The 24723-nt window shown below is 45.3% G+C and overlaps 1 protein-coding gene across 5 annotated transcripts in view; it reads right to left on the reverse strand.

The window, feature by feature from the left end:
* Golga3 (golgin A3) overlaps positions 1 to 24723 on the reverse strand; it is a 41760-nt gene that overhangs the window by 13069 nt on the left and 3968 nt on the right. For 2 of the 5 annotated variants that reach the window (XM_020163516.2, XM_074060883.1), the window contains 14 exons: positions 23255 to 23567; positions 19893 to 20234; positions 18226 to 18338; positions 16242 to 16879; positions 15680 to 15791; positions 13126 to 13432; positions 11924 to 12126; positions 10386 to 10523; positions 8466 to 8627; positions 7616 to 7984; positions 5461 to 5538; positions 4162 to 4425; positions 2924 to 3018; positions 952 to 1168 (listed from right to left, as the gene is read on the reverse strand). In XM_020163516.2, coding sequence (XP_020019105.1) covers positions 952 to 1168; positions 2924 to 3018; positions 4162 to 4425; positions 5461 to 5538; positions 7616 to 7984; positions 8466 to 8627; positions 10386 to 10523; positions 11924 to 12126; positions 13126 to 13432; positions 15680 to 15791; positions 16242 to 16879; positions 18226 to 18338; positions 19893 to 20234; positions 23255 to 23384 — 3168 coding nt within the window. In that variant the 5' untranslated portion in view covers positions 23385 to 23567. The remainder of the gene's footprint in view (positions 1 to 951; positions 1169 to 2923; positions 3019 to 4161; positions 4426 to 5460; positions 5539 to 7615; positions 7985 to 8465; positions 8628 to 10385; positions 10524 to 11923; positions 12127 to 13125; positions 13433 to 15679; positions 15792 to 16241; positions 16880 to 18225; positions 18339 to 19892; positions 20235 to 23254; positions 23568 to 24723) is intronic. The other 3 variants (XM_020163521.2, XM_020163520.2, XM_074060884.1) reach the window with 3 other exon arrangements.

Here is a 24723-nt window from a genome sequence, read left to right on the forward strand (position 1 = left end):
TTTCCTGGCCTGCTGCCTTCATCCTGCTGTGTCACCTCTCAGCCTGGCCCACTTTACTGTCCTAACTCATGCCTGCCCACAGGAGAGTAACTGGGTCCACTCCCCACCACGGGCAAGGCCAAACCCAAACTCCTTGCAGCCAACATCGCATCCAAGATGCCCCCTTGTCCCTCTAGAGCCTCTTGTTTGTTCTAGACCATCTCAAGATTGCCTCCTCCAAAGGTTTCCTGACTCTGCTAAACACTGGCTCCTGGAGGGACTCACATCCTCACTGCAGCCTCCCAGTGGGCATGGCCTACCACACAACCTCAGTCCATGCCTTTACCTAATCCTGGGGCTACATAAAGGAGACTAGAGTGTAGGGGCAGGTCCTGTCTCCACCCTCAGCTAGCAGCTGAATTTCTGCAGGTCATGGAGCCTCCTGAATGAAAATGAGGCTCTTAGCAGACTGCATAGGCTTTTGAGGGCCACATGAGATTCTGTACATAAGTCACTAAAGATGCATATATATATATATATATATATATATATATATATATATATATATATATATATATATATATACCAAGCAGTTTATTAAAAAATACTATGCCTAGGCCAGGCACTGGTGACTTAGACCTGTAATCCTAGGTACTCAGGAGGCAGAGATCAGGAGGATCAAGGTTCAGAGCCAGCCCAGGCAAATAGTTTGTGAGACTCTATCTCAAAAAAAAAAACCCATCATAGAGAAGGGCTGGTGGAGTGGCTCAAGGTGTAGGCCCTGAGTTCAAACCCCAGCATCGCAAAAAAAAAAAAAAAAAAGAGAGAGAGAAATTATGCCTGAACATTTCAGTCTGGCCCACTTTTTAAAAGTCCTTCTACAGGTTCTTAGAGGGAGAGAATGATGAGAAAATGTCGTTTCCCTAAATTTGAGTCTTTAGGACTCAAATTGAGAGTTATGCGTTTACCTACATGTAGAACGGGGTCGCTGCCACTGCTGACACTCTGGGCTCTGAGCTGGTTCAGTTCTGTGTCCGCAGCCTCCTTGGCAGCAAGAGCTTCCTGCAGACGGCGGCTGAGGATGCTCACAGCGTTCTCATAAGCCTTGTGTTTTGTCTTCATCTCCTTCTGGGCACTGGTCAGGTCTGAGCCTAGCCGCTTCATCTTCTGCTTCTGTTCTGTGATGGCCCTGGCACATAATGAAGGAGATGTGGAGGAAGAAACTGAGTTAACCTCCAACCTGACCATCCAACTTCCTGGCATGTGAAGCCTAGTACACCAGGTGCAGGGTGTTCCAGCTCACCCTGTAGGGGTAGGCAGTGCTCAGACCCCAGGCTCAACCCCAGATTCTGACTCCTCCCAGAATCTGGCCACTGCTCAGGAGGGCAAATGTGCTCCTGCCCTGGTGTGGCTGCTGTAGGAAGAAAGGAGGATGGCCTGGTGTTCCTGAAGCGCAGAGAGCAGAAAGAGCTCCATGAGTTCACTAAGTCACATCCATCACTATCATCAGAGCAGCACAACACTCAGTGGATTTAAGTTTTGGTGGTTTTTTTTTTTTTTTTTGATGGTACTGGAATTTGAACTCAGAGCCTCACGCTTGCTGGCAGGCACTCTACCACTTGAGTCACTCCACCAGCTTGAAGTGGTTTTAAAATGATGTTGTGAGGCAAAGAGAAACAGCCCCCTCCCACCAAACAGAAATGTCCCTAAAATTCTTGAAGGTCAGCAACAAAGTCAACATACAGATGCATGATGAAATCACAGGTGTAGTGGCCATGCCTATAATCCAGCCTGTGGGATTACAAGTTCATGGCCAGCTTGAGCAACATAGAAAAGACTGTTTCCCAAAAAATAAAAAATGTAAAAAATGTAAAATCCAAAAGGCCATCAACACATGCAGGTAACATACACACGAGTATGTGTTTATGAGGGACATGTGTTTAGGTTTCCATGAGCATCAAAGGGTGTAAAGAACGAATACCAGAGTGTTACCTCTGGCTGGACACAGTGGCCCAAACCTGAAAAACCAGTTACTTGAAAGGCAAAGATACAAGGGTCATGGTTTGAGACCGGACCCCGCCCCCCAGAAAAAAAGACCGTATCTCAAAGAACAAGCAGGGCATGGTTGGTCATAACTGTAATCCCAGCTGTGCAGGAGGCACAGATAGAAGGTTCTTGGTTAGAGGCTGGTCTGGGCAAAAAGCACAAGACCCTATCTGAAAAAATAACTAAAGCAAAAAGGGCTTGGAGGCATGGCTCAGATGGCAAAGTGATTGCCTAGCAAGTATAAGGCCCTGAGTTCAAACCCTAGTGCTGCCAAAATAAAATCTTGTCCCTGGAGAGTGAATGAGAGTGGAAGAATGTTGGCACAAAAGGTCCAATTACAATTTTTAAAAAAGAAGAGTTTTGGGTGAAGAGTGTAGGTATAGCTCAGCGGTAGAACACCTGATTAGCATATTCGAGGTGCTGGGTTCAATCCCCAGAACCAAAAAAAAAAATTAAAAATTAAGAAAGGGAGGCTGGGCATGGGAGGCATACATGCCTATAACCCTAGGATGCAGGAGGCACAGCAGGATGATCACAAGTTCAAGACTAGGCTGAGCTACAGAGTGAGACCCTGTCTCAAAAGCACCAAGGGTGGAATACAGCTCAGCAGAGGAATTTTGGCTAGCATGTGCAAGGCCTTGGGTTCCATCCCTAACACTGGGGGATAAGTTTTTTTAAAAGATGCTATCACAAATCAATTTATAAACTCTACCAAATCATGCTGAATTGTAAGCTTGGAACTTAATACTGCAGGCTGCCTCTTTAACCCCCTCCTCCAGCAGTGTCCACGGAGCAGGGTCACACAGGTCTAGCCTGTGCTCCCGCAGGAGCAAGCTCTTCCCTGCCCTCAGCAGACTGGTGCCCCGCACTGATGAGTGCACGCTATGTGCAGACTTACTTTGTGGCCTCCTGCTGCAGCTCCTCTACTTGTTTCTTTAGTGCCTCATTGGCCTCACTAAGGGCGACCATCTGTTCTTTGTCAAACTGCAAAGACTTCAAAAGGAGGAAAGCATGTGATCAGTGCAAAGCTACTCACTGCAAGACATTTACTTTCAATAAAGGATACTTCACAGGGTCAAGTGTTTCTGGCCACTATGTATAGGAGCATCAGAGGCACAAGAGAAAATGGACTAAAATAGGAAAGGCACCTCCCTTGGGCCTCCAAAGCCCCCCTTCATGTCCAACTGGGAATTGCTGTTTGAAGGATTTCATGTCCCCTTCCTCACTGGCCTTGCTGTGTGGTATGACAAGTCTCCCAGAACCAAATCAGTCAGTGTTGCCAAGGGTTCACCCCAGAACTGGGCTGGCCTCACTCATGCTGCTCAGTCCTGGGCCCTGGCACCCTTATACCAGCACCCCGGTGGCTGCAGCTCCTACTGTCCCCAGGTTAGGCTCCCTCTACCTGTTCTTTTTGACACTAACAGTGCCACCCCAGGGCTTACACATCATTTGCTTGATAGTCTCCAAATGAGGCTAAGAAGGACTCTGCAGGGACGTATTGGCCACCTGCCTACCTGAATCTCAGCTTGGCCCTCTTCAAGACTTCTAGTATATTACATGCAATCCTGCCCACCACCGCCCCAAATTACTGGCCTTCCCCTGATTTCTCATCCCAGGGAAAGCAGGACATCTGGCTGGGAGTCCAGGCTGTGGTCTCCATCTCCACATCCCCTTCATCCCTCACCTCTAGCTCACCAACCCACCATCCAGTCTCCCTCCTCCAGCAGCTTCCACTGCACTCAGAAGACTGTTAGGCTTGCAGCAGCCTAGCTTGCCTGGGGGGCATGGTCAGTCCATGCCCTGCTAGGACTCAGGGCCTCCGTGGAGGTCTTTTTCTTGGTTTTCTGCCTGGCAAAGACTTTGTGGAGCTCTTGGCTCCAATGCTGGCTCCTGAGAGCCTGTCACAAGGTGGTGTCTCCAAGTGTTTACCTGGCAGTGCCTTGCTTGTCCTTTCCATGTGGCATCCCAGCTGGACTTATCTGTCTGCCCACCAGGACAGTAGCTCCAGGAGGGCCATGTTCTAAAAGAATCTCCCAGTCAGTGGCTCCTCTCACCCCAACCCTGAACAGTAAGCACCAAGCACACTCAACTGAACCCTCACTACTCAACAGAAACCATCCAGCTCATTCCACTGACCTGCAGGTGAGTCTCCATCTCATCTCGCTCCTTCTGCACTGACTGGAGATGCCCCTCAAGATCCGCCATCTGCTGGTGGACCAGGGACACCTCTTTCTGCAAGCGTGAGTGTTCCACCTCTGTAGCCCTCTTCTCTCCATGTAGCCTGATTAGCTCCTGCCTCAGTTCCTTCATCTCTGAGTCCAGCCGCTTCTTTGTGGCTTTCAGTTCGCTGATGAGCTGGTCTTTGGAGGTGGCATCCCGCCGGTAGGCCTCCACCATCACCTGCCAGACAAGATACAAATTATAAGCCAGTGTCCAAGGTGGAGTATTCCCCTAGGCAATAAAAAAGCTTTAAAAACAAATGTTTACTATCTATTTAGGACATAACATTTTGTCTTTTCCAGTGCTAGGGATTGAACTAAGGGTCTTATACATGCTCATCAAGTACTCTACCACTGAGCTACATCCCCAGCCAGAGGATGAACTGAAGACAACACATTCATCAGTTCTCCACCAAGTCCCTATACTAGTAGAGACAGTATGTTTGAGCATCTCTGTCATGGGACATGCCACACCCTAACAAATCCAGGAACTACCAAGAGGTATCACTCAGCCTCCTGGACACGTTGTCTCTTCAAAGGAATCTGACAAGGTCTTTTCCCTTCAACTGTGGTGCTTGGCTTCTGACAGGTAATCTCTTGTGTGTATCTCAGTAATAAACTGAAACACTACTCATAGCACTGCTTTGAATGGTCATCTTCTCTCAGACCCTGCAAGACATTTGACTGGTGCTTCCAAAGAAGTGTGGAAGCAGAGCCATTCCTCCATTAGGAGACATTGGCTCCACAGAATTCACATTCTGTGCCTTTTAGGTACAGCACAATTTGTTTTACTGTTAGACCATGAGCTGGCAGAGTGGCTCAAGTGGTAGAGTGCCTGCCTAGCAAGTATGAGGCCGAGTTCAAACCCCAGTTCCGCCCAAATAATCGGTAAAATTCTTGAATAACTAGCAATAGCCATTTAATATCAGGCCATGTTATAGATTTTTCGAAGCTACTTTATATAGCAAACACAACCTGCATACTAATAATAAAACACACAGATCCCTACCCACCCCTCCTTACTGTGGAAGGGCATGCTGACCTCATATACTGTGATGAAAGAGGTAGAATATCTTAGATCAGTGAAGTGCCTTTAAAAACAGTGAGGACCTGGATGCTTCCTTCCTGCTGACTAGTTTTATTCTACTAAAGCAAACAGACTGCTTAGGACACAGTCTGACACTTGTTTCACATAAGGAAAACCCACACGTCTTACCTTTTGCTGAAGAAACTGCTCCTTTACTTTCTGTGTCTGCTTTCTCAGGGAACTGGTCTCCTGCTGCAGGTGCTCCACCTATGGGAGAGGTTTGCACAGAGGAGGCCTGAGGGCAACAGGCCTGTGTGCAATGGCATTTCCTAAGAGTCAACCCTAGTCAGCTCATGGAGGAGGGCTTGAACCAGACCCAATAACCTGATGGACACTCAGGCAAGATACATCACCAGTCACTTAAGATCACAAAGACAAGACAGGGGGCAGGGAGGTGAGAGAAGGACCAAGGCAGGACATGCTCTAGACCAGGTATCAGCAAGCCCTTCCAGGAAAGGCAAGTGAGGTAACACCTTCATCTTCACAGGCCACTTGTCTGCTACAGATTCTCAGCTCTGCTCTTGAAGCACAAAAATAGCCACAGACACTACACAAAGGGATGAGCAGGATTGTGCTCAGTGAACCTTGATTTATAAAACCCTATACCCCTGCCACCCAAAGCCTGTTAGGCACCAGCCCACCAAATCACCTGTGATCTTATGAGAACTAAAGTTTCAGCTCCAGGCTGACTGAGTCAGATCTACACAGGGAGATCCACAGGAATTCATGAATACAAGATGTGTATGAAATGCTACTCTAGCATTGAAAAAAAGTTGTTTTTTTTTTTTTTGATTCTGGTGAATGAACCCAGGTGCATGCTAGGCAAGTGCTCTACTCAAGCCACATCCAGAACTCAACAAAAAATGCTTTTGAAGAATCAAAATACGCTTTTGTGATGCCACAAATGCTCTCATGGCACTCTGCATGGAGGGCATGGGCCCACATTACATGATAGAAACACTCAGACATACTGTTATGTGACAGTATCCTGAAGTGCCAGTGAAACAAGTTCACTATGCAGTGGTCACAGCACCCCTCTGGAGTCACCTTAGACGGGAGCAGTCAGAATGCTGTCCAGGGCCACTGCCTTAGAGGTAGGAAAAGTTTGTTCAGGGCCAAGGTTTTCTACATCTAAATGATTCCTCCTCTCAGAGGAGGAATCCTAGTGATCACTTGGGCACAGTTAGGAAATGAGCCATCTTTCCTACAATATGGAGGTCATCTTCAGCTTCTTCAGGAATCCTGGGAAGGACCAAGATTCTGGTTGTACAAGAAGTGCCTTGTATCCCCTCCAACTATCTCATCACCTGCTCTATTCTGCATGCAGTTCCACAGAAAGGGCAAAAAGACAAACTAGGCAACAGAGAGTTGAGGTCAGCAAACCTCAGAGCCTTGTGTGGACCATACTGTCTGAGAGAGACCTGAGAGCATGGGTGCATTCAAACGGGACTGGTACTTGGGTAGTGTCTGGGAGGCTCTACATCCCCAAGTCAGGAAACAGACTTCAGAGTTGCAAAGACAGATCCCCATTGTGACAGGACTACCACCTCATTATGCTCCACGTTCCTTGAATTATCATCACAACCCAAGGGGACATCCAAGTAGCTTTGTTAATAACAACACAGTAAAACCTCAACATTGGTCTCAGTGACCAATAGTGACTGAAATCTCTCTTATTAGCCTAACAGTAAAGATTTCTAAAGACCTTCTAAATTAATGCGAAGGGAGACAGACCACTGATCCTTCTAACCCTTGGTCTTTAAAGAGTGGTATTTAAAGGCAGAATCACTCCTTGATACTAATTCTACCTGCTGCACACACACCCTTCTTTACTCTGTCTATATTCTTCACATGTCTGCCTACATCTGACCTGTGTTGTGCTTTTAGCACAGTGGTGTTCCCCAAATATGGTAGCTTGCTGGGCTGTGCTCTCACATGCCAGGACCCATGCTGTGCCCAGTGTTTTGGCTTTATGCCCCGCCCTGTGCTTTGTCTCACCATCTCTGCAGGCAGAGGAAAGAAAACCAATTTTCTTGCAGCTTCTCCTCAAGCTGAGACAGACATCCTTAGAAACAAGGACTGGTATTCTTGGCAGGCATTTTCAAAAGCCTCAAATAAACCCGGTTTCCCAGTTCTGACTCCTCCACATTCAGTGGCTCACACAGGGCACAATGTGAGGTGCTAGGACCCCTGCCCTAGAGCTCCCTTGGGTTATTCCTGTTTCCAAACAAAGGACCAAATGGTCAGCATTCATTCACAACCTAGTACCAGCAGACTGCATTACCTGGCTGGACCTGACAGCTAACTCTTGTCTCAACTGCTCTAAAAGTTCAGATGTCTCTTCAGTGCCTTCTTCCAACCGCCTTGCTCCCCTGTCAAGTTCCTCTTTGTCACTCCTAGCTGCCTGTAGAGCCACCTCCAAAACAATCTTCTCGTTCTGCAGGAAGCGAATCGTGTCCTCCCTGGAGGCAGACTCTCCCTGCAGCTCCTCCAGCCTCGCCTGCAGCTCATCGTAGCGCGTCTGCAGGTCATCAAGGGACTGCCCCTTGGCCTGCAGAGCCTCCTGTGTCGAGGTGAGCTGCCTCATCAGGTCCAGGTGCTCCTGCTGCAGTGCTGTAAGCTGCTGATCTCGCTGATGCAGCATCAATTTCACCTAGAAACAGGTGATAAACTTAACTTGCTGTCCTTGATGTGGCAGCAAGAATCTGTACTTTTTCCTTGTTCAGGATATAGACAGATAGATGGATAGATATAGATTTTTTTTTTGGGCAGGACTGGGATTTGAACTCAAGACTTCATGCTTTCCAGGAAGGCATTCTACTACTTGAGCCATGCCCCTATCCTGATTTAAATAATTCTGATGAACTCTTGCAGTATCTTTTTATATGCAAAATTCTAGTACAGAAGAATATGAAAAGAAGCAATGCCATGGCCAGGCTAGTAGCAGCCTGATGGTGACCCTGCAAACACACTCAACAGACAACCCAACACAAATCTGAGCTGTCAACATGGCTTGATACAACATTGCCAAGCAGGCCACCTGTGTACAAACCTAGCATGTGCACACTAGGCTGGACCCATGTCTACAGGAGGCCTTTGTGAACCTGGGGTCCAGGGTGGCTATTGCTACTTGCCTGTTCCAACTGCTGCTCCAAGAATGCTGCTGCATCTGCTACCTTTTGCAGCTGTTCCCGCTCTCCTTCAAACTCTTCCAGCCTTCTCTGCAAGTCTTCCTCTACCATTGTCTTCGCTTCCCGAATCTGCTCAAAGGCTGCTTCCTGGTCCAACATGTCAGCCTAGGCCCAGGAAACAATATTTTTTAAAAGAAGACTGTAAAGGAACATGCTGCCCCACAAGACGCCCCTCCTTCACATTTCCATCCTGTCTACAAGCTGCAAATTGAGGGGCTGAGGTATGAAAGACTGGCACTTGTCCACTCTCCATAGGACAAACGCCAGGACACGTGGGGCTCTGACCCTGGCTGGCCAAGGCCTGACCCAAGAAAGGACCAGGCAAACAACCCTCCCAGCTACTTTGGAGGCTATAGCAGGAGAATCACTTGAGCCCAAGAGTTTAAGAACAGCCTGGGGTGAAAGGGGAAAAGTACAAAGAAGAAGTTGTAGGAAATGATGAAGGAAACTCCCCCATCGTTTCTCATGGGAGGACAGGTCAGTACCACATGCTTCTATAGTGTCATACATGGAATATCCTCTTTGATAAGACTGCCACTTGATACCACTTGGTAAAAAGACGGAAGGGACCAAGGGGCCAAACATGGTATTCCTTACATTCCAACTATATAGTTGACATCTTAGTATACTTCTTAGGGAAAAAAGGTTAGCTTATAACTCAAAAGTATTTTCAATTTTGTTACACTGAGCCCCTGAACATTAGTGTTCACATGACATGATTCTCTTCTATTATCTGAGCCAATGGCTGTGTGATCCACACAGGAAAAGGGACAGGTGCAAGTAATAAGATAAGAAACCAGAAAAACCACCAGAAAGCTGATTTCGTTTGTGACTATCTACGAAAGGTCAGAATCAAAATCAGCCCAATGACATTCTCAGCACAAGACAATTGTTTATACACTGCTTAGATGTTTAACACTGTTTTCATTTCCTTAATTTTTCTTTTTCTTTCTTTTCATCTTTTTCTTATCTTTCTTTATTTTTTAATTGGTTTTTTAAAAACAGAGTCTTACTTCCAGGCTAGCCTGGAACTCACTATGTAGTGCAACTGGTCTCAAACTCACAATCTTCCTGCCTCAGCCTCTTCAGTGTTGGTGTTATAGGCATGAACCACAATGCTGGGCCTTCTTCACTTTTTCTAACAAGGATATTAAGCAAGTATTTACTATCTATTTTATTAGAAAAAGTAAGGTAGGTTGGAGATGTGACTCAGTGGTAAATGCTTGCCTAACATGGGCAAGACCACAGGTTCAACCCCCAGCAAGAAATAAAAGAAAACTAGACTCAGAGAAGTAAAGAAATCATCCAGGGTCTCACAGACAATGGGATTTGGGTCCAGGTCAAATCTACTGTATTTCTCCACATCTAGAAATGACAAGTAGAGGCAGGTGGCAATAATGGAAATTCCCTCACATGGGCATTAAAGGACTGAATAGCAATGCAGGATGAGTGCTTGCAAACTAACAAAAAACTCACCTATTATCACTGGGCTTTCAAATGCTGTCTGACAAAGACATACTAAGTCCCTCCCTCCCCACCTACTCTGCCCAGCTCCGTCTCCAACTCCAGTAGGCAATGACCTACTGGACTATGGTGGGGTTCAGAGAAGAGCTCCAAAATACCATGGACATCCAGGCCAGACGAAGGATGGGATACCAAAACTTTAAACGGTTTCACTATAGGCTACACAACAGAATGCTTTAAAATATGCTTTCAAGTATTACATATCATTTTAAAAGTACACTCATATACACACACATGTACACGCCTACTTATTTGAATTATGTTTACGAGTATGTATATGTCTTACACTTGCCAACAGGACTCAAAACCAGGTAAAAATCAGCACTGACACAGTCCTACCTCGATGCTCTGAAGCTGGACAGCTATGCGCTCCTTCTCCTTGATGGACCTGTGCTGCGTTTCTGTCAGCTGGTGGGACAGGGACACATTCTCAAGCTTCAGGTGCTCTAGCAGGCCAGCTTGAGTCATCTGTCCAACCTTCAAAGAAAGACCCGTGAGGAAAAAACCTGCTTGACATCAGAGATCAAAAGCAGATCAATTCATCCCAAGCCACCAGGGTGAGAGTCTCTGTCCAAGACAGCTACCAGCTGTCCCTTTCTTCACCCTCAACCTGCAGGACTCACCCACTGCCCACCACAAGTCATCCCACCTCAAACTTAGGCCATCTGGGTTTTGTGTATCTAAGAGGAGAAGGTTGGCTACCCAGAAATCAGATCATCACACCCAGAGTATGCATTTTGGGTAGTTCCCACCAAAGGTACACCTGAGTTCCCCAGGGGAGGAGCCATATCTCAACTATCTCAACTTGCATCAGATGCACACTGGCCCCAGGACAGTCAGGGCCTACACCTCTGACCATTTCCTTGAGAAAAGATGCCTGGAGCCAGGGTCCCCAAGGAGTGAGGGACAGTAGAGAGAAGCAAGAGCTGAAGACATGTAAAAGTGAGGGGGCCTGTGGTGGACCGTCCCCCACTTTGTCTAGCCCCCAATGGACACTGCTGAACTGACAAAAAAGAATGTGTGACAAAGCAGGCCTCAGGGCTAAAGGGAAGTTGCATGGAGCAACAGAGGACAGCATTCACTAGGGCTGTTTCATGATGATGAAAGAATACAGACATCCCTGCATCCTCCAACTCTGTTGACTGCTACTGGGAAAAGAAGCAGCATGAAAATTCCTAGTTACAAAATGCTCACCCTATACCTTTCCTAGGCATTTTGCCTTCTATTCCTCCTGCAAATCTCCAGAGCACATCTCTAAAGTCTCTAAAGTCTAAGAGGCTGCTGCGGGCAAGGCCCAGGTAAAGCACACCCACCAAACAATATGTGGATTGGCACAGGTTCCCACACCTGCAGAATCAAAGGCTGACATGGTCTGCATGCACTAACAAAATGGACAGGGAAGAGGAAAATGTCCCCTACAGGACCTGGAAATGACTGTACATTCTTGAGTACAAGCAGTCAGAGCAAGGTGAAGTTCTGGGGCACAGACCACTTGCCACACTCCATGTTGTCAGAAAATTGGGAGGAGATTCAGAGAGGCCAGGGTGGGAAGGCCCTAAGGCCCAAAAGACATGGACTTGAGGGCTGGGATCAAACAACGGAAGAGTTACTCTTCACAGGAAGGATGGGACTGACTAGCAGAGCCATGGCATAGGATGGCCTAAAGTGGGGCTTCTTAGAATGAAAGACTCAAGCAGAAGCTGGGATGCTCTTACGTCAGGACATGGGGGAGGGTCATGCACAGGATGGGTATGGGATACCCTGGTGGTTAGCAGACTCTAAGCAAAAATGTTCCCATGAAATCTAAAACCAGAAACACCTTTTTAATTCAGAGGAAACCACATATCATCGCCCTGAAGGGAGTCCCCGGATCATACCTGGATGTGGGCCACCTCACCCTGCAGCCTGACCCGGGCTTCCTGCGCCAGGGCCAACTGCTGCTGGTACCACTGCCGGGCATGCTGCAGAGATGCAATTTCAGCTTGTGATGCTTGCAGCTTGCTGGTCAGCGTCGTGCGCTCTAGCTGCACTTGCTGGAGCTGGCTCTGTAGGGCTGCCATCTGCTGCCGAAGGTCGTGCACTGAAAGTGAGCAAGCACAGCCAGCTCAGACTAACCAGCACCAACAGGAGAGCCGCAGCTCTGTGTGGACGTCTGACCCAAAGTCGGGCTCTGCAGAGAGCAAGAAGTACAGCTGATGGTGGCTATCCATAATGACCATGTTCTATCAAGTGGCCACAAATCCTGGAGTGGCAGAGATGGAACCACTGTTCCTCGGGAGACACAGGGCTGGGTTCCAGAAAGCTCTAGTCACAACATTTTTATCAAGTGATCAACATATAACCTTCGTTTACATGTGATTCTGTTTAAAGACCTTGCAACCCCCAGAAGTACAAAACTATCTTGGTGCACAGAAACTTTTGGACTTTATTTTTCCTGAGGGATTGGTTATCATAAAATGCTCAAAGTCTGAAAAATCAATAGCAATTGGAATAGTAAGTTGTTGCAGAGGGCTCTTTCTCTTCTCTGGTGAAAAAAACTGAGCCTCTGGAATAGCAGCTTTTCTCCTCTAGGTCATCAGATCTGAGGCACAGCCTCACAGCCACAGCTGAGACAAAAGGGAATGCGTATGTGGCCTTCACAACTCTGAACAAGAGCCTCACTTGTCCTGTCACTCAGGTCTTGGTCTTCAATCCCCCTACCCCACTTTACCTTCTCCTCCCCACTCCTACTCAAACAACATGCTCTGAGAGCAAACAAGAGTCCTCTCAGGAGTTGGTAGAGCCAACTCTAGGTGAGCCCATAGGAGCCAGCCAGACCAAAACACTGAACTTAACACTGGGAGGAGGGTCACCAATCAACAATCTGGATGATCAAAGATTCAAAGCTGATCTCTGAGACCTTTATTTACCTCCTTGGATGTATATACAAAAAGGTACAGAATCTCATCATTTCAACCAAAAATTGTACTTACTTTAGCAAAACAGAGATCCCACATGTCAATTATAAGCTAAAATGATCCTGTGGCCTCACTTGTATGACACCACTGACCAGATTTTGGAAGCAGGAAATGGGCCTCACCTGTGTTGTCCTTGCTGAGCATGTTTCTCTGCATGTCCTCCACTTTGGCCATCAGTCTCTGGTACTGTTCCTCCGCTACCTGCAGGTCATTGTTGGAGGATGCCAGACTCGCATTTTTGGCTTCCAGCATGTTCTGCAGGTCAGTCATAGCTTGCTCCAGATCCCAGCAAGACTGCTTCAAAGTGTCCACTTCAGAACTGAGGGAGTCCTGCTTCTGCTGGCTGCTGTGGCTATGCTCCACCTGTGCCTGCAGCCGTGTGCTCAGGGCAGCAAGCTGAGCCTGCAGCTCAGCCTTCTCTTTGAGAGCCTGAAAATAATTCCAAACAACCACAACGGCTTTCAGAAAAAGGAGGCAGTCCTATCCACTGTATTAACAAGACTGCTGAGACGTACCAGTGAGACAAAAGGAGGTAAGTTACATACTGCATACCATCTCCCCAGTCTACCCAGACCACTGCGGACTCCACCATGACAGTTATCCCAGAAGAAGGTCATTTTCCAATAGGCCCAGGAGGCAGAAGGGACATGTGTAGACACTGTGCTGGCACTGGGTGAAGCCCAGAGGATTGAAGGATGCTGGAAAACATACTGGCTCAAAAACAAACAGGAAGCAAGGCACTAGTGCCACATGCCTGTAATCCTAGCTACTTGGGAGGCAAAGATCAGGAGGATCACAATTTGAGGCCAACCCCGGGCAAGTAGTTCATGAGATCCTATCTTGAAAATACCCAACACAAAAAAGGGCTGGCAGAGTGGCTCAAGTGGGAGAGCACTTACCTAGTAAGCACAAGCCCGAGTTCAAACCCTAGTACCGCCAAAAGAAATAAATAAAATAGGAAAACCAACAAGATATGCATGCATGTGCACAAAACACTCAGAAAGAATACCAGACATGTTGAGGGAGTCCTAAGAGATTGAAGACTCAAATACAGGAAGAAAATGGGCAAAAAAAACATCAGCAGAGAAATGCTGCTGCTACAAAAGGGGGTTTCCAAGGGCTTGAGCTAGGGCCACTGGACACAAGAGCAACCCTGAGTGACCACAGCAGCACTGCTCATAGGACAGAGCAGGGAAAGAAAAGGCAGGCCCCAAGAGCTGCAGAAAAAATCCACAACAATAAGACAAGTGAGGCCTGGGGTACAGCACTTGCCTAGCATGCACAAGGCACTGGGTTCAATTCCCCAGCACACCATAAAAAGAAAAACGACAAGTGAAAGACAAAGACAGGCCCTATCCACCCACCAGCACATTCTGCTCACACCAGGTCTAGCTAGGGTTACCTGTAGACAGGAATCCAAAACTCACATACTATGGAGAACTAACTGTGAAGATAAATGACACATTCAACAAACAGATCAAACACCCCTTGGAATCAATTAACTTTATAAACTCAATAGGATTTTAGAACAATAGTAACTAACATCCACAGACAGTAAGGACCTATGACAATCCACACAGATCTTGGCTTTGACATGAACAAGACACAAACTGGTCATCACAGGAGGAAAGCTACGGTTCTTAGAAAGTTCAAAGAATTGCATACATAGAGAAAGTGGAAGTGCATTTAACAAGATAGGTACATTATAAAGTAGTGTATGAGGGGGCCTGGGATATAGCTCAGTTGGTAAGAGCACTTGCCTAGTTTGTGTGAGTTTTGGTTTTAATCCCTAGCACCAAACACACACACACACACACACACACACACACACACAAAGAATACTAATAGAAAAAAAAATAAAAGAATACTAATAGATTATTGAACATTAAAAAAATATCCTCTGTCCACACTAATAATGTAAAGAAAATAAATGGAGAATGGAAGTCTTCTATTAGTTTATGAGGTTAAAATTGTCCTTGAACTCTCTGAATCACCACTCTCCTTTAAGTACCACAAAATGACTGACTAATATTGACAAAATGATAAAAATCTAGTTCTTTGCTATCGATAAAAGTATGTGCAACAAAATGACAAACAAAAGCTGATGAAAAATGGTATTTTTAAGCAAATACTAACCAGTCATAGAAAAATACCAGAAAAAGTAGAACTCATTGCAAAAAGTATTAAAGGGGGCCAAAATGAAAACTTTACCATCCCAGAAACAGATACAATCTACCAAAAAATTTTACTATTACAGCCAGGCATGATGGCTTATACTTGTAATCCTAGCACTTGGGAGACTGAGGCAGAAGGATCATGAGTTTGCGGCTAGCTGGTACTACACTGAGAGACCCTGCATAAAAAGGAAGAGAAAAAGGAGGGAGGGAGGAAGAATTTAACTGTTACAGACCATGAGATAGCTAGTTTCTAGGAAATGCTTTGGGCAAATCTAGATGGAGGCTCAAGAAGGACTGAGCCTCACATGATCACAGCAGAACTAGCACAGAACCGCTTGGGGCCAAACATCAAGCAGACAAAACATACAACATAAAAGCCTGTCATGCCAGTGCTAACATAGCTTACTCCTAAAGACATCTGTAAAACTTGGCACCCAGCAAGGAGGAACCATACATTCTTTTCAAAGACTTAGCTCATCAAACATCAAACTTCCCTTACCTGACTAGCCTCCAATGACAAGGCCTCCAGCTGTCCTTCAAGTCTCATTTTTTCTTTAAGAACCTGCAACATTTCATCCTGTGTTTCAGCAAGAGAGCTCTCCATAGACACACTAGGGGACAGAGCCAGAGTCAGAAGGGGGAAACATGGTGGTTATTATTTGCCATTTACCCTTTCCTGTATTCTCCAAATTTCACACACACCTGCTTACCTCCTCCTCCCCCCACACTTTTTTTTTTTTAAATAAGTAAGTAAAAAGACTTAAGTAGTGAGCTGAAGCTTAGCCCACAGCAGTCTCTGCAGTCGTTATGTGTTAAGAGCATGCTCTGGAAGCATGAGCCCCTGGGAGCATCTGGGTGATCTTAAGAGCCAGATCTGTACAAATGTGGGAAGACAGGCTACTTTACTATTGCAACCGATCCCACTTCTTAGGAAGCAACAGAGACATGTGCACATGAAATGTCAATGTGAAGACAACAGGGCATTAGGAAAGATATGCTCTGCTCTGGGACACATGGCAGTGGTCCAGAGCACAGGGTCAAAGGCCAGGCCATTGTCCCACCTGCTGCAGATGCTGTCTCTGCGGCTCCGCACTTCCCCATTGACTTCTTGCACCTGGTCCTGGTGTTCAGCTGCTGCAGCCTGCAGTACATCTTTAATTGAAGGAAACTGGCCCAGGGCCAGTTCCTGGCCATTGACCATGTAAGCAGCTCCCTGTGTAGTCATGTTCACCAGGACATCACTAGTCCCACGGGCAGAGAGGCTGCTGTGTGAGGAGCTATCACTCTCATTTCCATCGGCCTCAGATACACTGTCCCCAGTCATGGAGGCACACTCTAGACGGCCATCAGTCTCAGGAGATGGGCTGATCTCAGACACGACTGAGGTGCTGCTTCTGCTCTGCTTCAGGGAACCCCCGACAGAGTTTGCAGTAGGACCAAGGCCACCAAAGTCACCTGAATCTTCTGTTCTGTAATCTGCCAGAGACCGAATTTTGCTTGACTTGGAACTCTTTTTCTCCTTAGGATGTGCCAGCAGTCCTAAGCTGCCCACTTTAGGCCCCCGAGGGAGACTGGTACGCAGGAAGGAGTACTCTTTTGTCATAGCCACGGTACTGGCCCTTGGCAAGTTTTCTGGATTTAACATGAGCTCAGGATCAAGTGTGCTAAAAAGTCTCATTTTTGTTGCAGGTTGACTGGACTGAGAAGGAAACAAAAGTATAAAAATATGTTTAAAATTGGGACTCTAAAACTGTCACCCAGAAAGTGTGTACCAATTAACATTCCCTTGGCTGATGAAAGTATGGCAGGCCCTTGGTATGCGGCTACAGCAGGCCTGAGTCTCAAGCTCTCACTGCGTCAAGGTTATGAGCCTCAACCAGTACAGCCATTCCTGGACCTGAAGCACACTCTTTTATGACTATTACTTCAAAACATTTTTAAGCAGGTGTTACAGAAAGTCCTTTCTCATTACACTCCCTTGACAAAACTTTCCTGGCCGTTCTCCCATGTTTACTCTTTCAGACACACATAAAAATTTCTTCAAGTTAAATACAGCCCTTTGGTGGGCGCCAGTGGTTCATAACTGTAATCCTAGCTGCTTGGGAGGTAGAGATCAGGAGGATCAAGATTTGAAGCCAGCCCTAACCTCGAAAAAAACCCAACATAAAAATAAAAGGGCTGGCAGAATGGCTCAAATGATAGAGTGCCTGCCTACCAAGTGTGAGACCCTGAGTTCAAACCTCAGTACCATCAAAAAAAGAAATAAAGAAATACAGCCCTATTGAATTACAACTACCTTAACTTTGTAAGTGCTTATCGGACAATGAACTACTTTCCTCAATAGTGTCTGCTTTGTATGTTTGTCAACAAAGACATTATGTGATATTCTTTAACTGGATCCTAAGCCCTTTTTATCCCCCTCATGATTCTCAGTTTGTCATTTTTGTTGTTGTTATATATGTAATCTTTATCTACTGATTTTATAACTGTGGCAGGAAACTACTGACTTTTCATATCTCTTTTAATAAACTTACAATTTCCCAAACCCAAATTAGATCCAATAGTTTTCAGTTGATTCTCTGGACTTTTTCAAGGCATTACCAACACCTGCAAATAACAACATTTCTTCCATTTGTCAATGTTTTTATCTCCCAGTTCTTTTTCTTATATTATGGTATTAGCTAGAAATTAGAGGTTTGGGATGAAGGAAAGACACTCTTCATTTTGTTATATTAGCATGACTTTCTCCTATAGGAAAAGTTCGATCCTGTTTTACAAATCAATATATAATCCCAAGACACATGGGGAGGAAGATAAGAAAAATCACAGACAACATTGGGATATAGCTGGATATATAAATAGCAAGAACAGCTAGAAAAGAACAGAAAGGGTAGGGGTAGGCAATGGAGAGGCTGGACCACCCAGACATGGACAAGAATATTATGCCACAGGAGCTAGATCCATTTAGACCTCACACATGAGCAGGCATACAGGCCACTGAGATAGGATGCAATCTAGACACCAGTCTAGGAGGAACAGACTCACCCTTTCCTGCTGGCGCTTCACTCGGTACTGTCTGAGCTGTTCTTCCAGCCGCTTCCGGGCCTGAAGTCGGACCTGCTCCTCCTTCTCCAGGGGCAGTGAAGAGGCTGTGGAGCCTGTGGGGAAACAGCCACTGAGAGGCTCATAAAGGAGCAGGACACAGACGACAAATCGATAACTACAGCTTGATTGTGTTGAGTTTAATTACCAATATGCTTTAGCTCCTAAACAATACACAGCCACCTAGTTTCAGACAACTCCAGATTAAGAGAGAACGATGAGCCTCAGCCACTGACTACAAACAGTATATACCTTGCAGGAGGCACGCTTGAAAGTGCACACTTGAAAATGCTAAGCCTCTTTTGTGCACAAGTACACTAGCTACAAGTGCGTTTCACGCAGAGTAAAGCAAAAGACAGGTGACAAATGCCTTTTAGTAACACAAAGAATGAACTTAAAGTTAGGGCCAGGGTTGAGTCCTCAGAGGCTGAGGCAGGAGGACTGCTTGAGCTAAAGAGTTGGAGGGCAGCCTGGGCAACATAGCAAGACCCCATCTCATAAACAAACAAAAAGGAGTAGTGGTGCAAGCCTATAACCACAGCACTCAGGAGGCTGGGGCAGGAGGATTATGAGTTTGAGGTCAGACTGGGTAACAGCCAGACCTCATCTTAAAAATAAACAAAAACAAAGAAACAAGAGTGTCTACTGCTGGTAGGATGTGGGAGAAAGTGTCCTCACAGGTCACTAGTGGCGTGGCAATATGGCCATGTGGGACAGCACTAAAAATCTACATAGCCCATAGAGAAGGAAGGCCAAAGCCCAAGGACACATGCAAGATTCCAGCTGCAGCACTGCCCTCTACTGCCAAGGACTAGAAATACAGCAGGTGGCAGTCAGACATGGAGGGCTTGCCAGGCACACTGGGCCAACAGATCCTGCACTGCACTGACAGTGGGAAGCAAGTGAGAAAAACATGCAATCACAGGAACAGCAGAATGTCGCTTAAGGTTCCTTTTTGTTTTTGAGATGAAGCCTTGCTAAGATGCTGGGGCTGGCCTCAAACTTATAATCCTTCTGCTTCAGCCTCCCAAGTAGCTGAGATTACAGGCACATGAATTTTACTTTTTAAAACAATGACCAAAAATCTGTGCATGTTTACAAAAGCTTAAAAAGAATCTTGGAAGATTATGGCTTACCTGGAGGGCAGAAATGAGTTACATAGAGACAAGGGGATAAAATCTCACAATGTAAAATAGTATGTATGTGTACATATAAAAAATAAGGATCAGCAAAAGATCTTGGGGTTTCTTAGACTCACAGACTACCAGTGTAAGAACTGTTCATCATTCAACCCAGAAATCAGCACAAAATAAATGCTGACTAAAATAATACATAAAAGAACACCTTTAAGTGTAATTGTAACTGTCTCAAGACTGATTCTCCTGTCTTCACCACTGGGGTGAAGAAGGACAGGTGAGTAGGCCTTTAATCAGGGACCCTGGCACCCCTGTCAGTACCAGATGGCAAAGTTCTAATACCCACACATACTTTCACTCTTTAAAAAGCTACCTTGAAAAGAACAACACTGCCCTCCCCCGCCACACACACAAATAATAAAATGGCCCAGGGCAACACCATGACTACTCAGAAGGCAGCAGTCAGGCACTGACCAGAGGCTGAGGATGCTGACAGGAGGGGATGAGAAGAGTCCAGCAGGAATGGATGCTTACACAGTTGAGTTTCTTGCATGGGAAGACTGAGTCTGAGAGACTGCAAAGCTTCTTTTCTAACACTGCCCTCAGCACTAGTTCCCTGAGACTTCCTTAGGTTGTCATGGAAACCAGTCACACCTGGAGAGGCATCAGGACCCACTCGGCTTGTGGTAGGATCAAGAGACAACAATGGAGGGTCTGGGAACTGCGGCACTGGCCCATTCTGACAGAGGGCTGCCTGGCCAGATCCATCTGGGCTTCCTACTTCCCTGCAAGCTCTGTTTACCTCAACACTGGCACCTAGAGAGAGAGAGAGAGACCATATTAGCCACTGTGGTTTTTAACATCAACACTAGTACCTGGAAAGAGAGACCCATGTTGGCCACTGGTTTTAACAGGATGAAGTCATTTTCAGACATGCAGCTATGCAGGAGTCACATGAGTAGGAGTATTTCCACAGCTTAGAAGTCTGCTCTCTCTCAGAGAACATGAGGCTCTAGGTCTCTGTCCTGGGGCAGGGAGACCTGGGGCAAGTTCCAAGCCTCACTGAGCCTCCATGTCCTCACCTGTAAACTGGTCTCACCCTCCACACCCTGACTGTGGAATTTAAGTCATGTTTCCTTTTCATTTAATGGGTTTTTGTCATTGTTGAGTTTTTTGGTACTGGGGGTTTAACTTTGGGCCTCATGCTAGACAGGCACTCTACCACTTGAGTCCCTCTGCCAGCCCCTCCTTTTCATTTAAATAAGAATAAGAAATCTTTGAAAGTCTGTTTTTCAAAAAAAAATATAGAAAACAAAAGCTTAAAACAAAGCTTATGATTATTCTAACAGATGCTGATAACAGAAGGGCTAATTAAGAGTCCCAGCTCACATTTTTTTAAAATAATTTAAGCTATTACATGTATATATGCAATACCCTCCCAAATATCATTGAAAACATAAGTGAGAAACATTTTTTTCTGGGGTTGGAACTCAGGGCCTCACACTTGTTAGACAGGTGCTCTACCACTTGAGCCACTCCACCAGTCCCAGCTCACTTTTTCAAGAGCTGGTTCCAAAGTCAATTCAAAGCTTATGTTCTCCCCCAAAATGGGAAACCTAGGGCAAAAAGGTAAATAATCTGATCAGATCGATTTTTGCAAAAGTGAGAATAGAACCCAGACCTTGCTTCTGCTTGACTGACCACCAGTTAGGTTAAAAAAAACCCAAGTTTAACCAACTACACTCATGCCAAACTGAGCTCATCCACTAACGTTATGCAAAGAACTAAGATATTTCCGTCTCAAAAGGCCAGGAAGAAAGACTTCTTATAATTAAATTACTTTCAATCTTTCCCTTGTCTCACCCTTGTTTTAGGCCAGTCAGTAGTTAAGAGAAAAGGAGGGTCATAAAGGGTTCTCAGACCCAGTAGGGTCCAGGCTTTCACAGGGATCAACATTAGTGTATCCCAAGACATATCCAGGATGCATCCAGAAAATTCCCTTTTTGTTCGAACAAATTAAAAATGGACTTGTCATGTGCTAATGTGAGTCTCTTACTAATAGAGCTACTCAGTGACATGTCTCAAAAGGAAGCAGAGCATGAAGAGAGCATGAAGACTTGGGAACGCTCAAGACAACTGTTTGCTCTGGGACACATGTCAGGTCTAATAATGGGAAGGATCCTGCAGTTCAAATACACGTTACTTTGTTAAAAACTACTTTCTGAAGGGTCTCTAACCCTTCCATCTACATAACAAAGTGGGTTGGGTTTTTTTGTTTTGTCTTTTGTGGCACTGGGGTTTGAACTCAGGACCTACACGTTCAGCCATTCCACCAGACCTTTTTTGTGAAGGGTTTTTTCGAGATAGGGTCTTGCAAAGTATTTGCCCCAGCTGGGTACAAACTGAGATCTTCCTCATCTCTGCCTCCTGAGTAGCTAGGATTACAATGGTGCCCAGCAACAAAGTGAGTTTTGAGCATCATACACACTTCTTAAAAAATCTAAAAGTAAAAAAGACCCAATAAAATATTAAAGACTTTACTGTTCCCAAACACAAGCTTAACTGAAAAGAAACATAATAATGAAGACAGATGACAAAAATAGCCACAACCAATCCTGGAAGCAAACTGAGTGATAGGGTTTGAACACTAACCTCAAGCATGCTAGGCAAGTGCTCTACCACTGAGCTACACTGTAGGTCCTTTGGCATGTTATGTGTATTTCTTTTAACTCTCACAACTATGAATCTTCCTGAGTGACAGGATCTAAGGTTTGGTTCCATGTTTGTATTACCTGCCTCATGTGGCACTGACATACCAAGAACCAACAAGGTCATGTTAAGTGTTTGAACATGATTTTACAATAATCAGAATGCAGTTTACTGCTGGGTGCTAGTGACTCATGCCTGTAATCCCAGCAATTTGGGAAGCTGAGAGGATTGCAGTTTGAGGCCAGTCCAGACAAATAGTTTGCCAGACCCCATCTCCAAAATAACCAGTGCAAAATGGACTGGAGGTGTGAAAGGTGTGAAAGCAGGAGAGCACCTGCTTTTCAAGTGTGAAGGCTTGATTTCAAACCCAAGTCCTGCCAACAAAAAAAAGAATGCAGTTTGTGCTAGCAAACTAGTACATAATAATCTGCTTTAAAGCACATATTACACTGCTAGCTCCTGACTGACCAGGGCAAAAAAAATGAGAGAATAGCCACCCTTTACTTCATTTTTTTGTAGTACTGAGGTTTGAACTTAGGGACTCATGTTTGTTAGGCAGGCAATCTACCACTTGAGACACTCCACCAGCCCTCAACCTTTACTTCTGATGCACAAATAGCCCAGCAGTTCATTTTTGTAACTTCTGATCACAAAAATGTGATTTGGGAATTCTTAGTTCTCTACTGAACCATTTCTGAATTCTAGTTATTAAAACTTTGGCAACCAACCGAAAAGGTAGAATTTCAGGCAAGAGCAATAACACATCTGTGGAGACCCACAGAAGTTGTCAGTTCTGTGTATCCATGGTACACAATCAACTAGGTTGCTCCTATTCTGTCTAATATGGATGACGCTTGGTGTACAGACAGCACCAAGATGGCAGAATCGTTCAAGTGCTAGTTCTTGCCTGTCAAGCATGACACCCTGAGCTCAAACCCCAGTACTGCCAAAAATAAATTAAAAGTCAGCACAAATTAAAAAAAAAAGCAAAAAACTTGTAAAATTACTAAAACACCTTCTGAATTGAATGAAAGTTCACATCCTCCTCTAAAATACAAGTTGACTACCTGTCCCTGCTCAGAGGCAGGAAGGGCCTGTTCTAGAGCAGAGTAAACCAGATGACTTACTCTGAGCTGTGTCTGGCTGGTCAGGTGGTGCTGAGCCTGGAGGCTTCAGGGGGGCATCAGAGGGAGCTGAGGTGCCACTGCTCATGCTGTCTTCCCAGAGGCCATCTTGCTCAGTCAATACACTGTCCATGGTCACAATGGCCCAGACTGAGCAGACACTGATGGGCTACAAGTGACCCTGGAGCAAGTTCGATTTCTGCCATCAGCAATAGCCCAGAGCTGCTAGGAAAGACGTTACTTTGTTTTCCATTTTCAGGGTAAGATTTAAAATCTCACAAATGGCTTGAAGTGAAACCAATCAATATCATGATACCTGACAGAAAGGAAGAAAAAAATGTATTATTAAACTTCATTTGTTAGACTTCAAGTAACAATTATAAAATTAACATTTGGTTCCCAACTTGCATTTGTCTAAGAAACACAGACTTACTCATTACACAAGCAGTCCTTGAGTATTTCCTAGGTTTTGAAGAACTCAGTGTCTCTTTTGGTACTGGCTAAAGTTCTGCCACAAATGATTTTCCAAAATTACAAAGAAGCCTGTAACCTGTGCTATAGTCCTATATTTGGCAAATGAATTTTAAATTAATTTCAATTTAAACAGCCATATATGGGCAATAGCTTCTGAATTAGACAGGCCTGGGTGATCACAGCACACATGGAGCAACTGTGCCCAAGGCCATAGCTCCTGTCAGACAGCCCCAACCTTGCAAGGGGCACAGACAGCTCAGATCTAGAGGGCTAAAACTTAAAGAAGAAATCACCATAGGATGAGGTGACCGTATGCTATTTAGGGAAGGTGCAAGGTTCAGAGGACACCCGGAAAGGCAGCTGACTTAGAAAGGGGGTTAACAGAGAAAGCGTCTCAGAGCAGGTGACAGTCTGCCTTTCACTAGTAGTAGGATCAAGCTGTCTTTTGACCCATCCTTGCAGGTTAAGATTAAGGGAACCAAACTTCTCCCTAAGTTTGGCAACTAGTTATTAACTCTGAAATATACTGATGATATTAACTAATTTCCTTATCAACAAATACTAGTGTAAGCTTCTAGACATTCTGCAGAAATGCTGGCATACATATACTTCCTTTAGAATAAACTTCATAGTATTCTACGTTCTGTTTTACACTTCACATGCTTCATGATAAAAAATTATATAAACTCCACCCCTAGTTTACAAATCCTATTTCTAAATTACAGATAAGAAGCCCAAGTGGGTGGTCCTTGCTTGCAAGGAAGTGTGATGCTGACTCAAAAGAGTATGCTTGTCACTGAAGGCAAAAGTACTCTGACTCCATCTGTAGTGGTAAACACTGGTGGTAGGCACAGCCTAGCCTACCAATACAGTCAATGACAACATAGGATTGTCTCTTTCTGAGACCTTTGAGCATTAGCTCATAACTATAATAATCCAGGTATTCCTCTCTGCTGATTTCAGAATCACTGTGAGTTAATAACAGTGCTGTTAAGATC

This window comes from Castor canadensis, chromosome 18 (genome assembly GCF_047511655.1).
Source record: "Castor canadensis chromosome 18, mCasCan1.hap1v2, whole genome shotgun sequence".
In the NCBI taxonomy this organism is placed as follows: domain Eukaryota; kingdom Metazoa; phylum Chordata; class Mammalia; order Rodentia; family Castoridae; genus Castor; species Castor canadensis.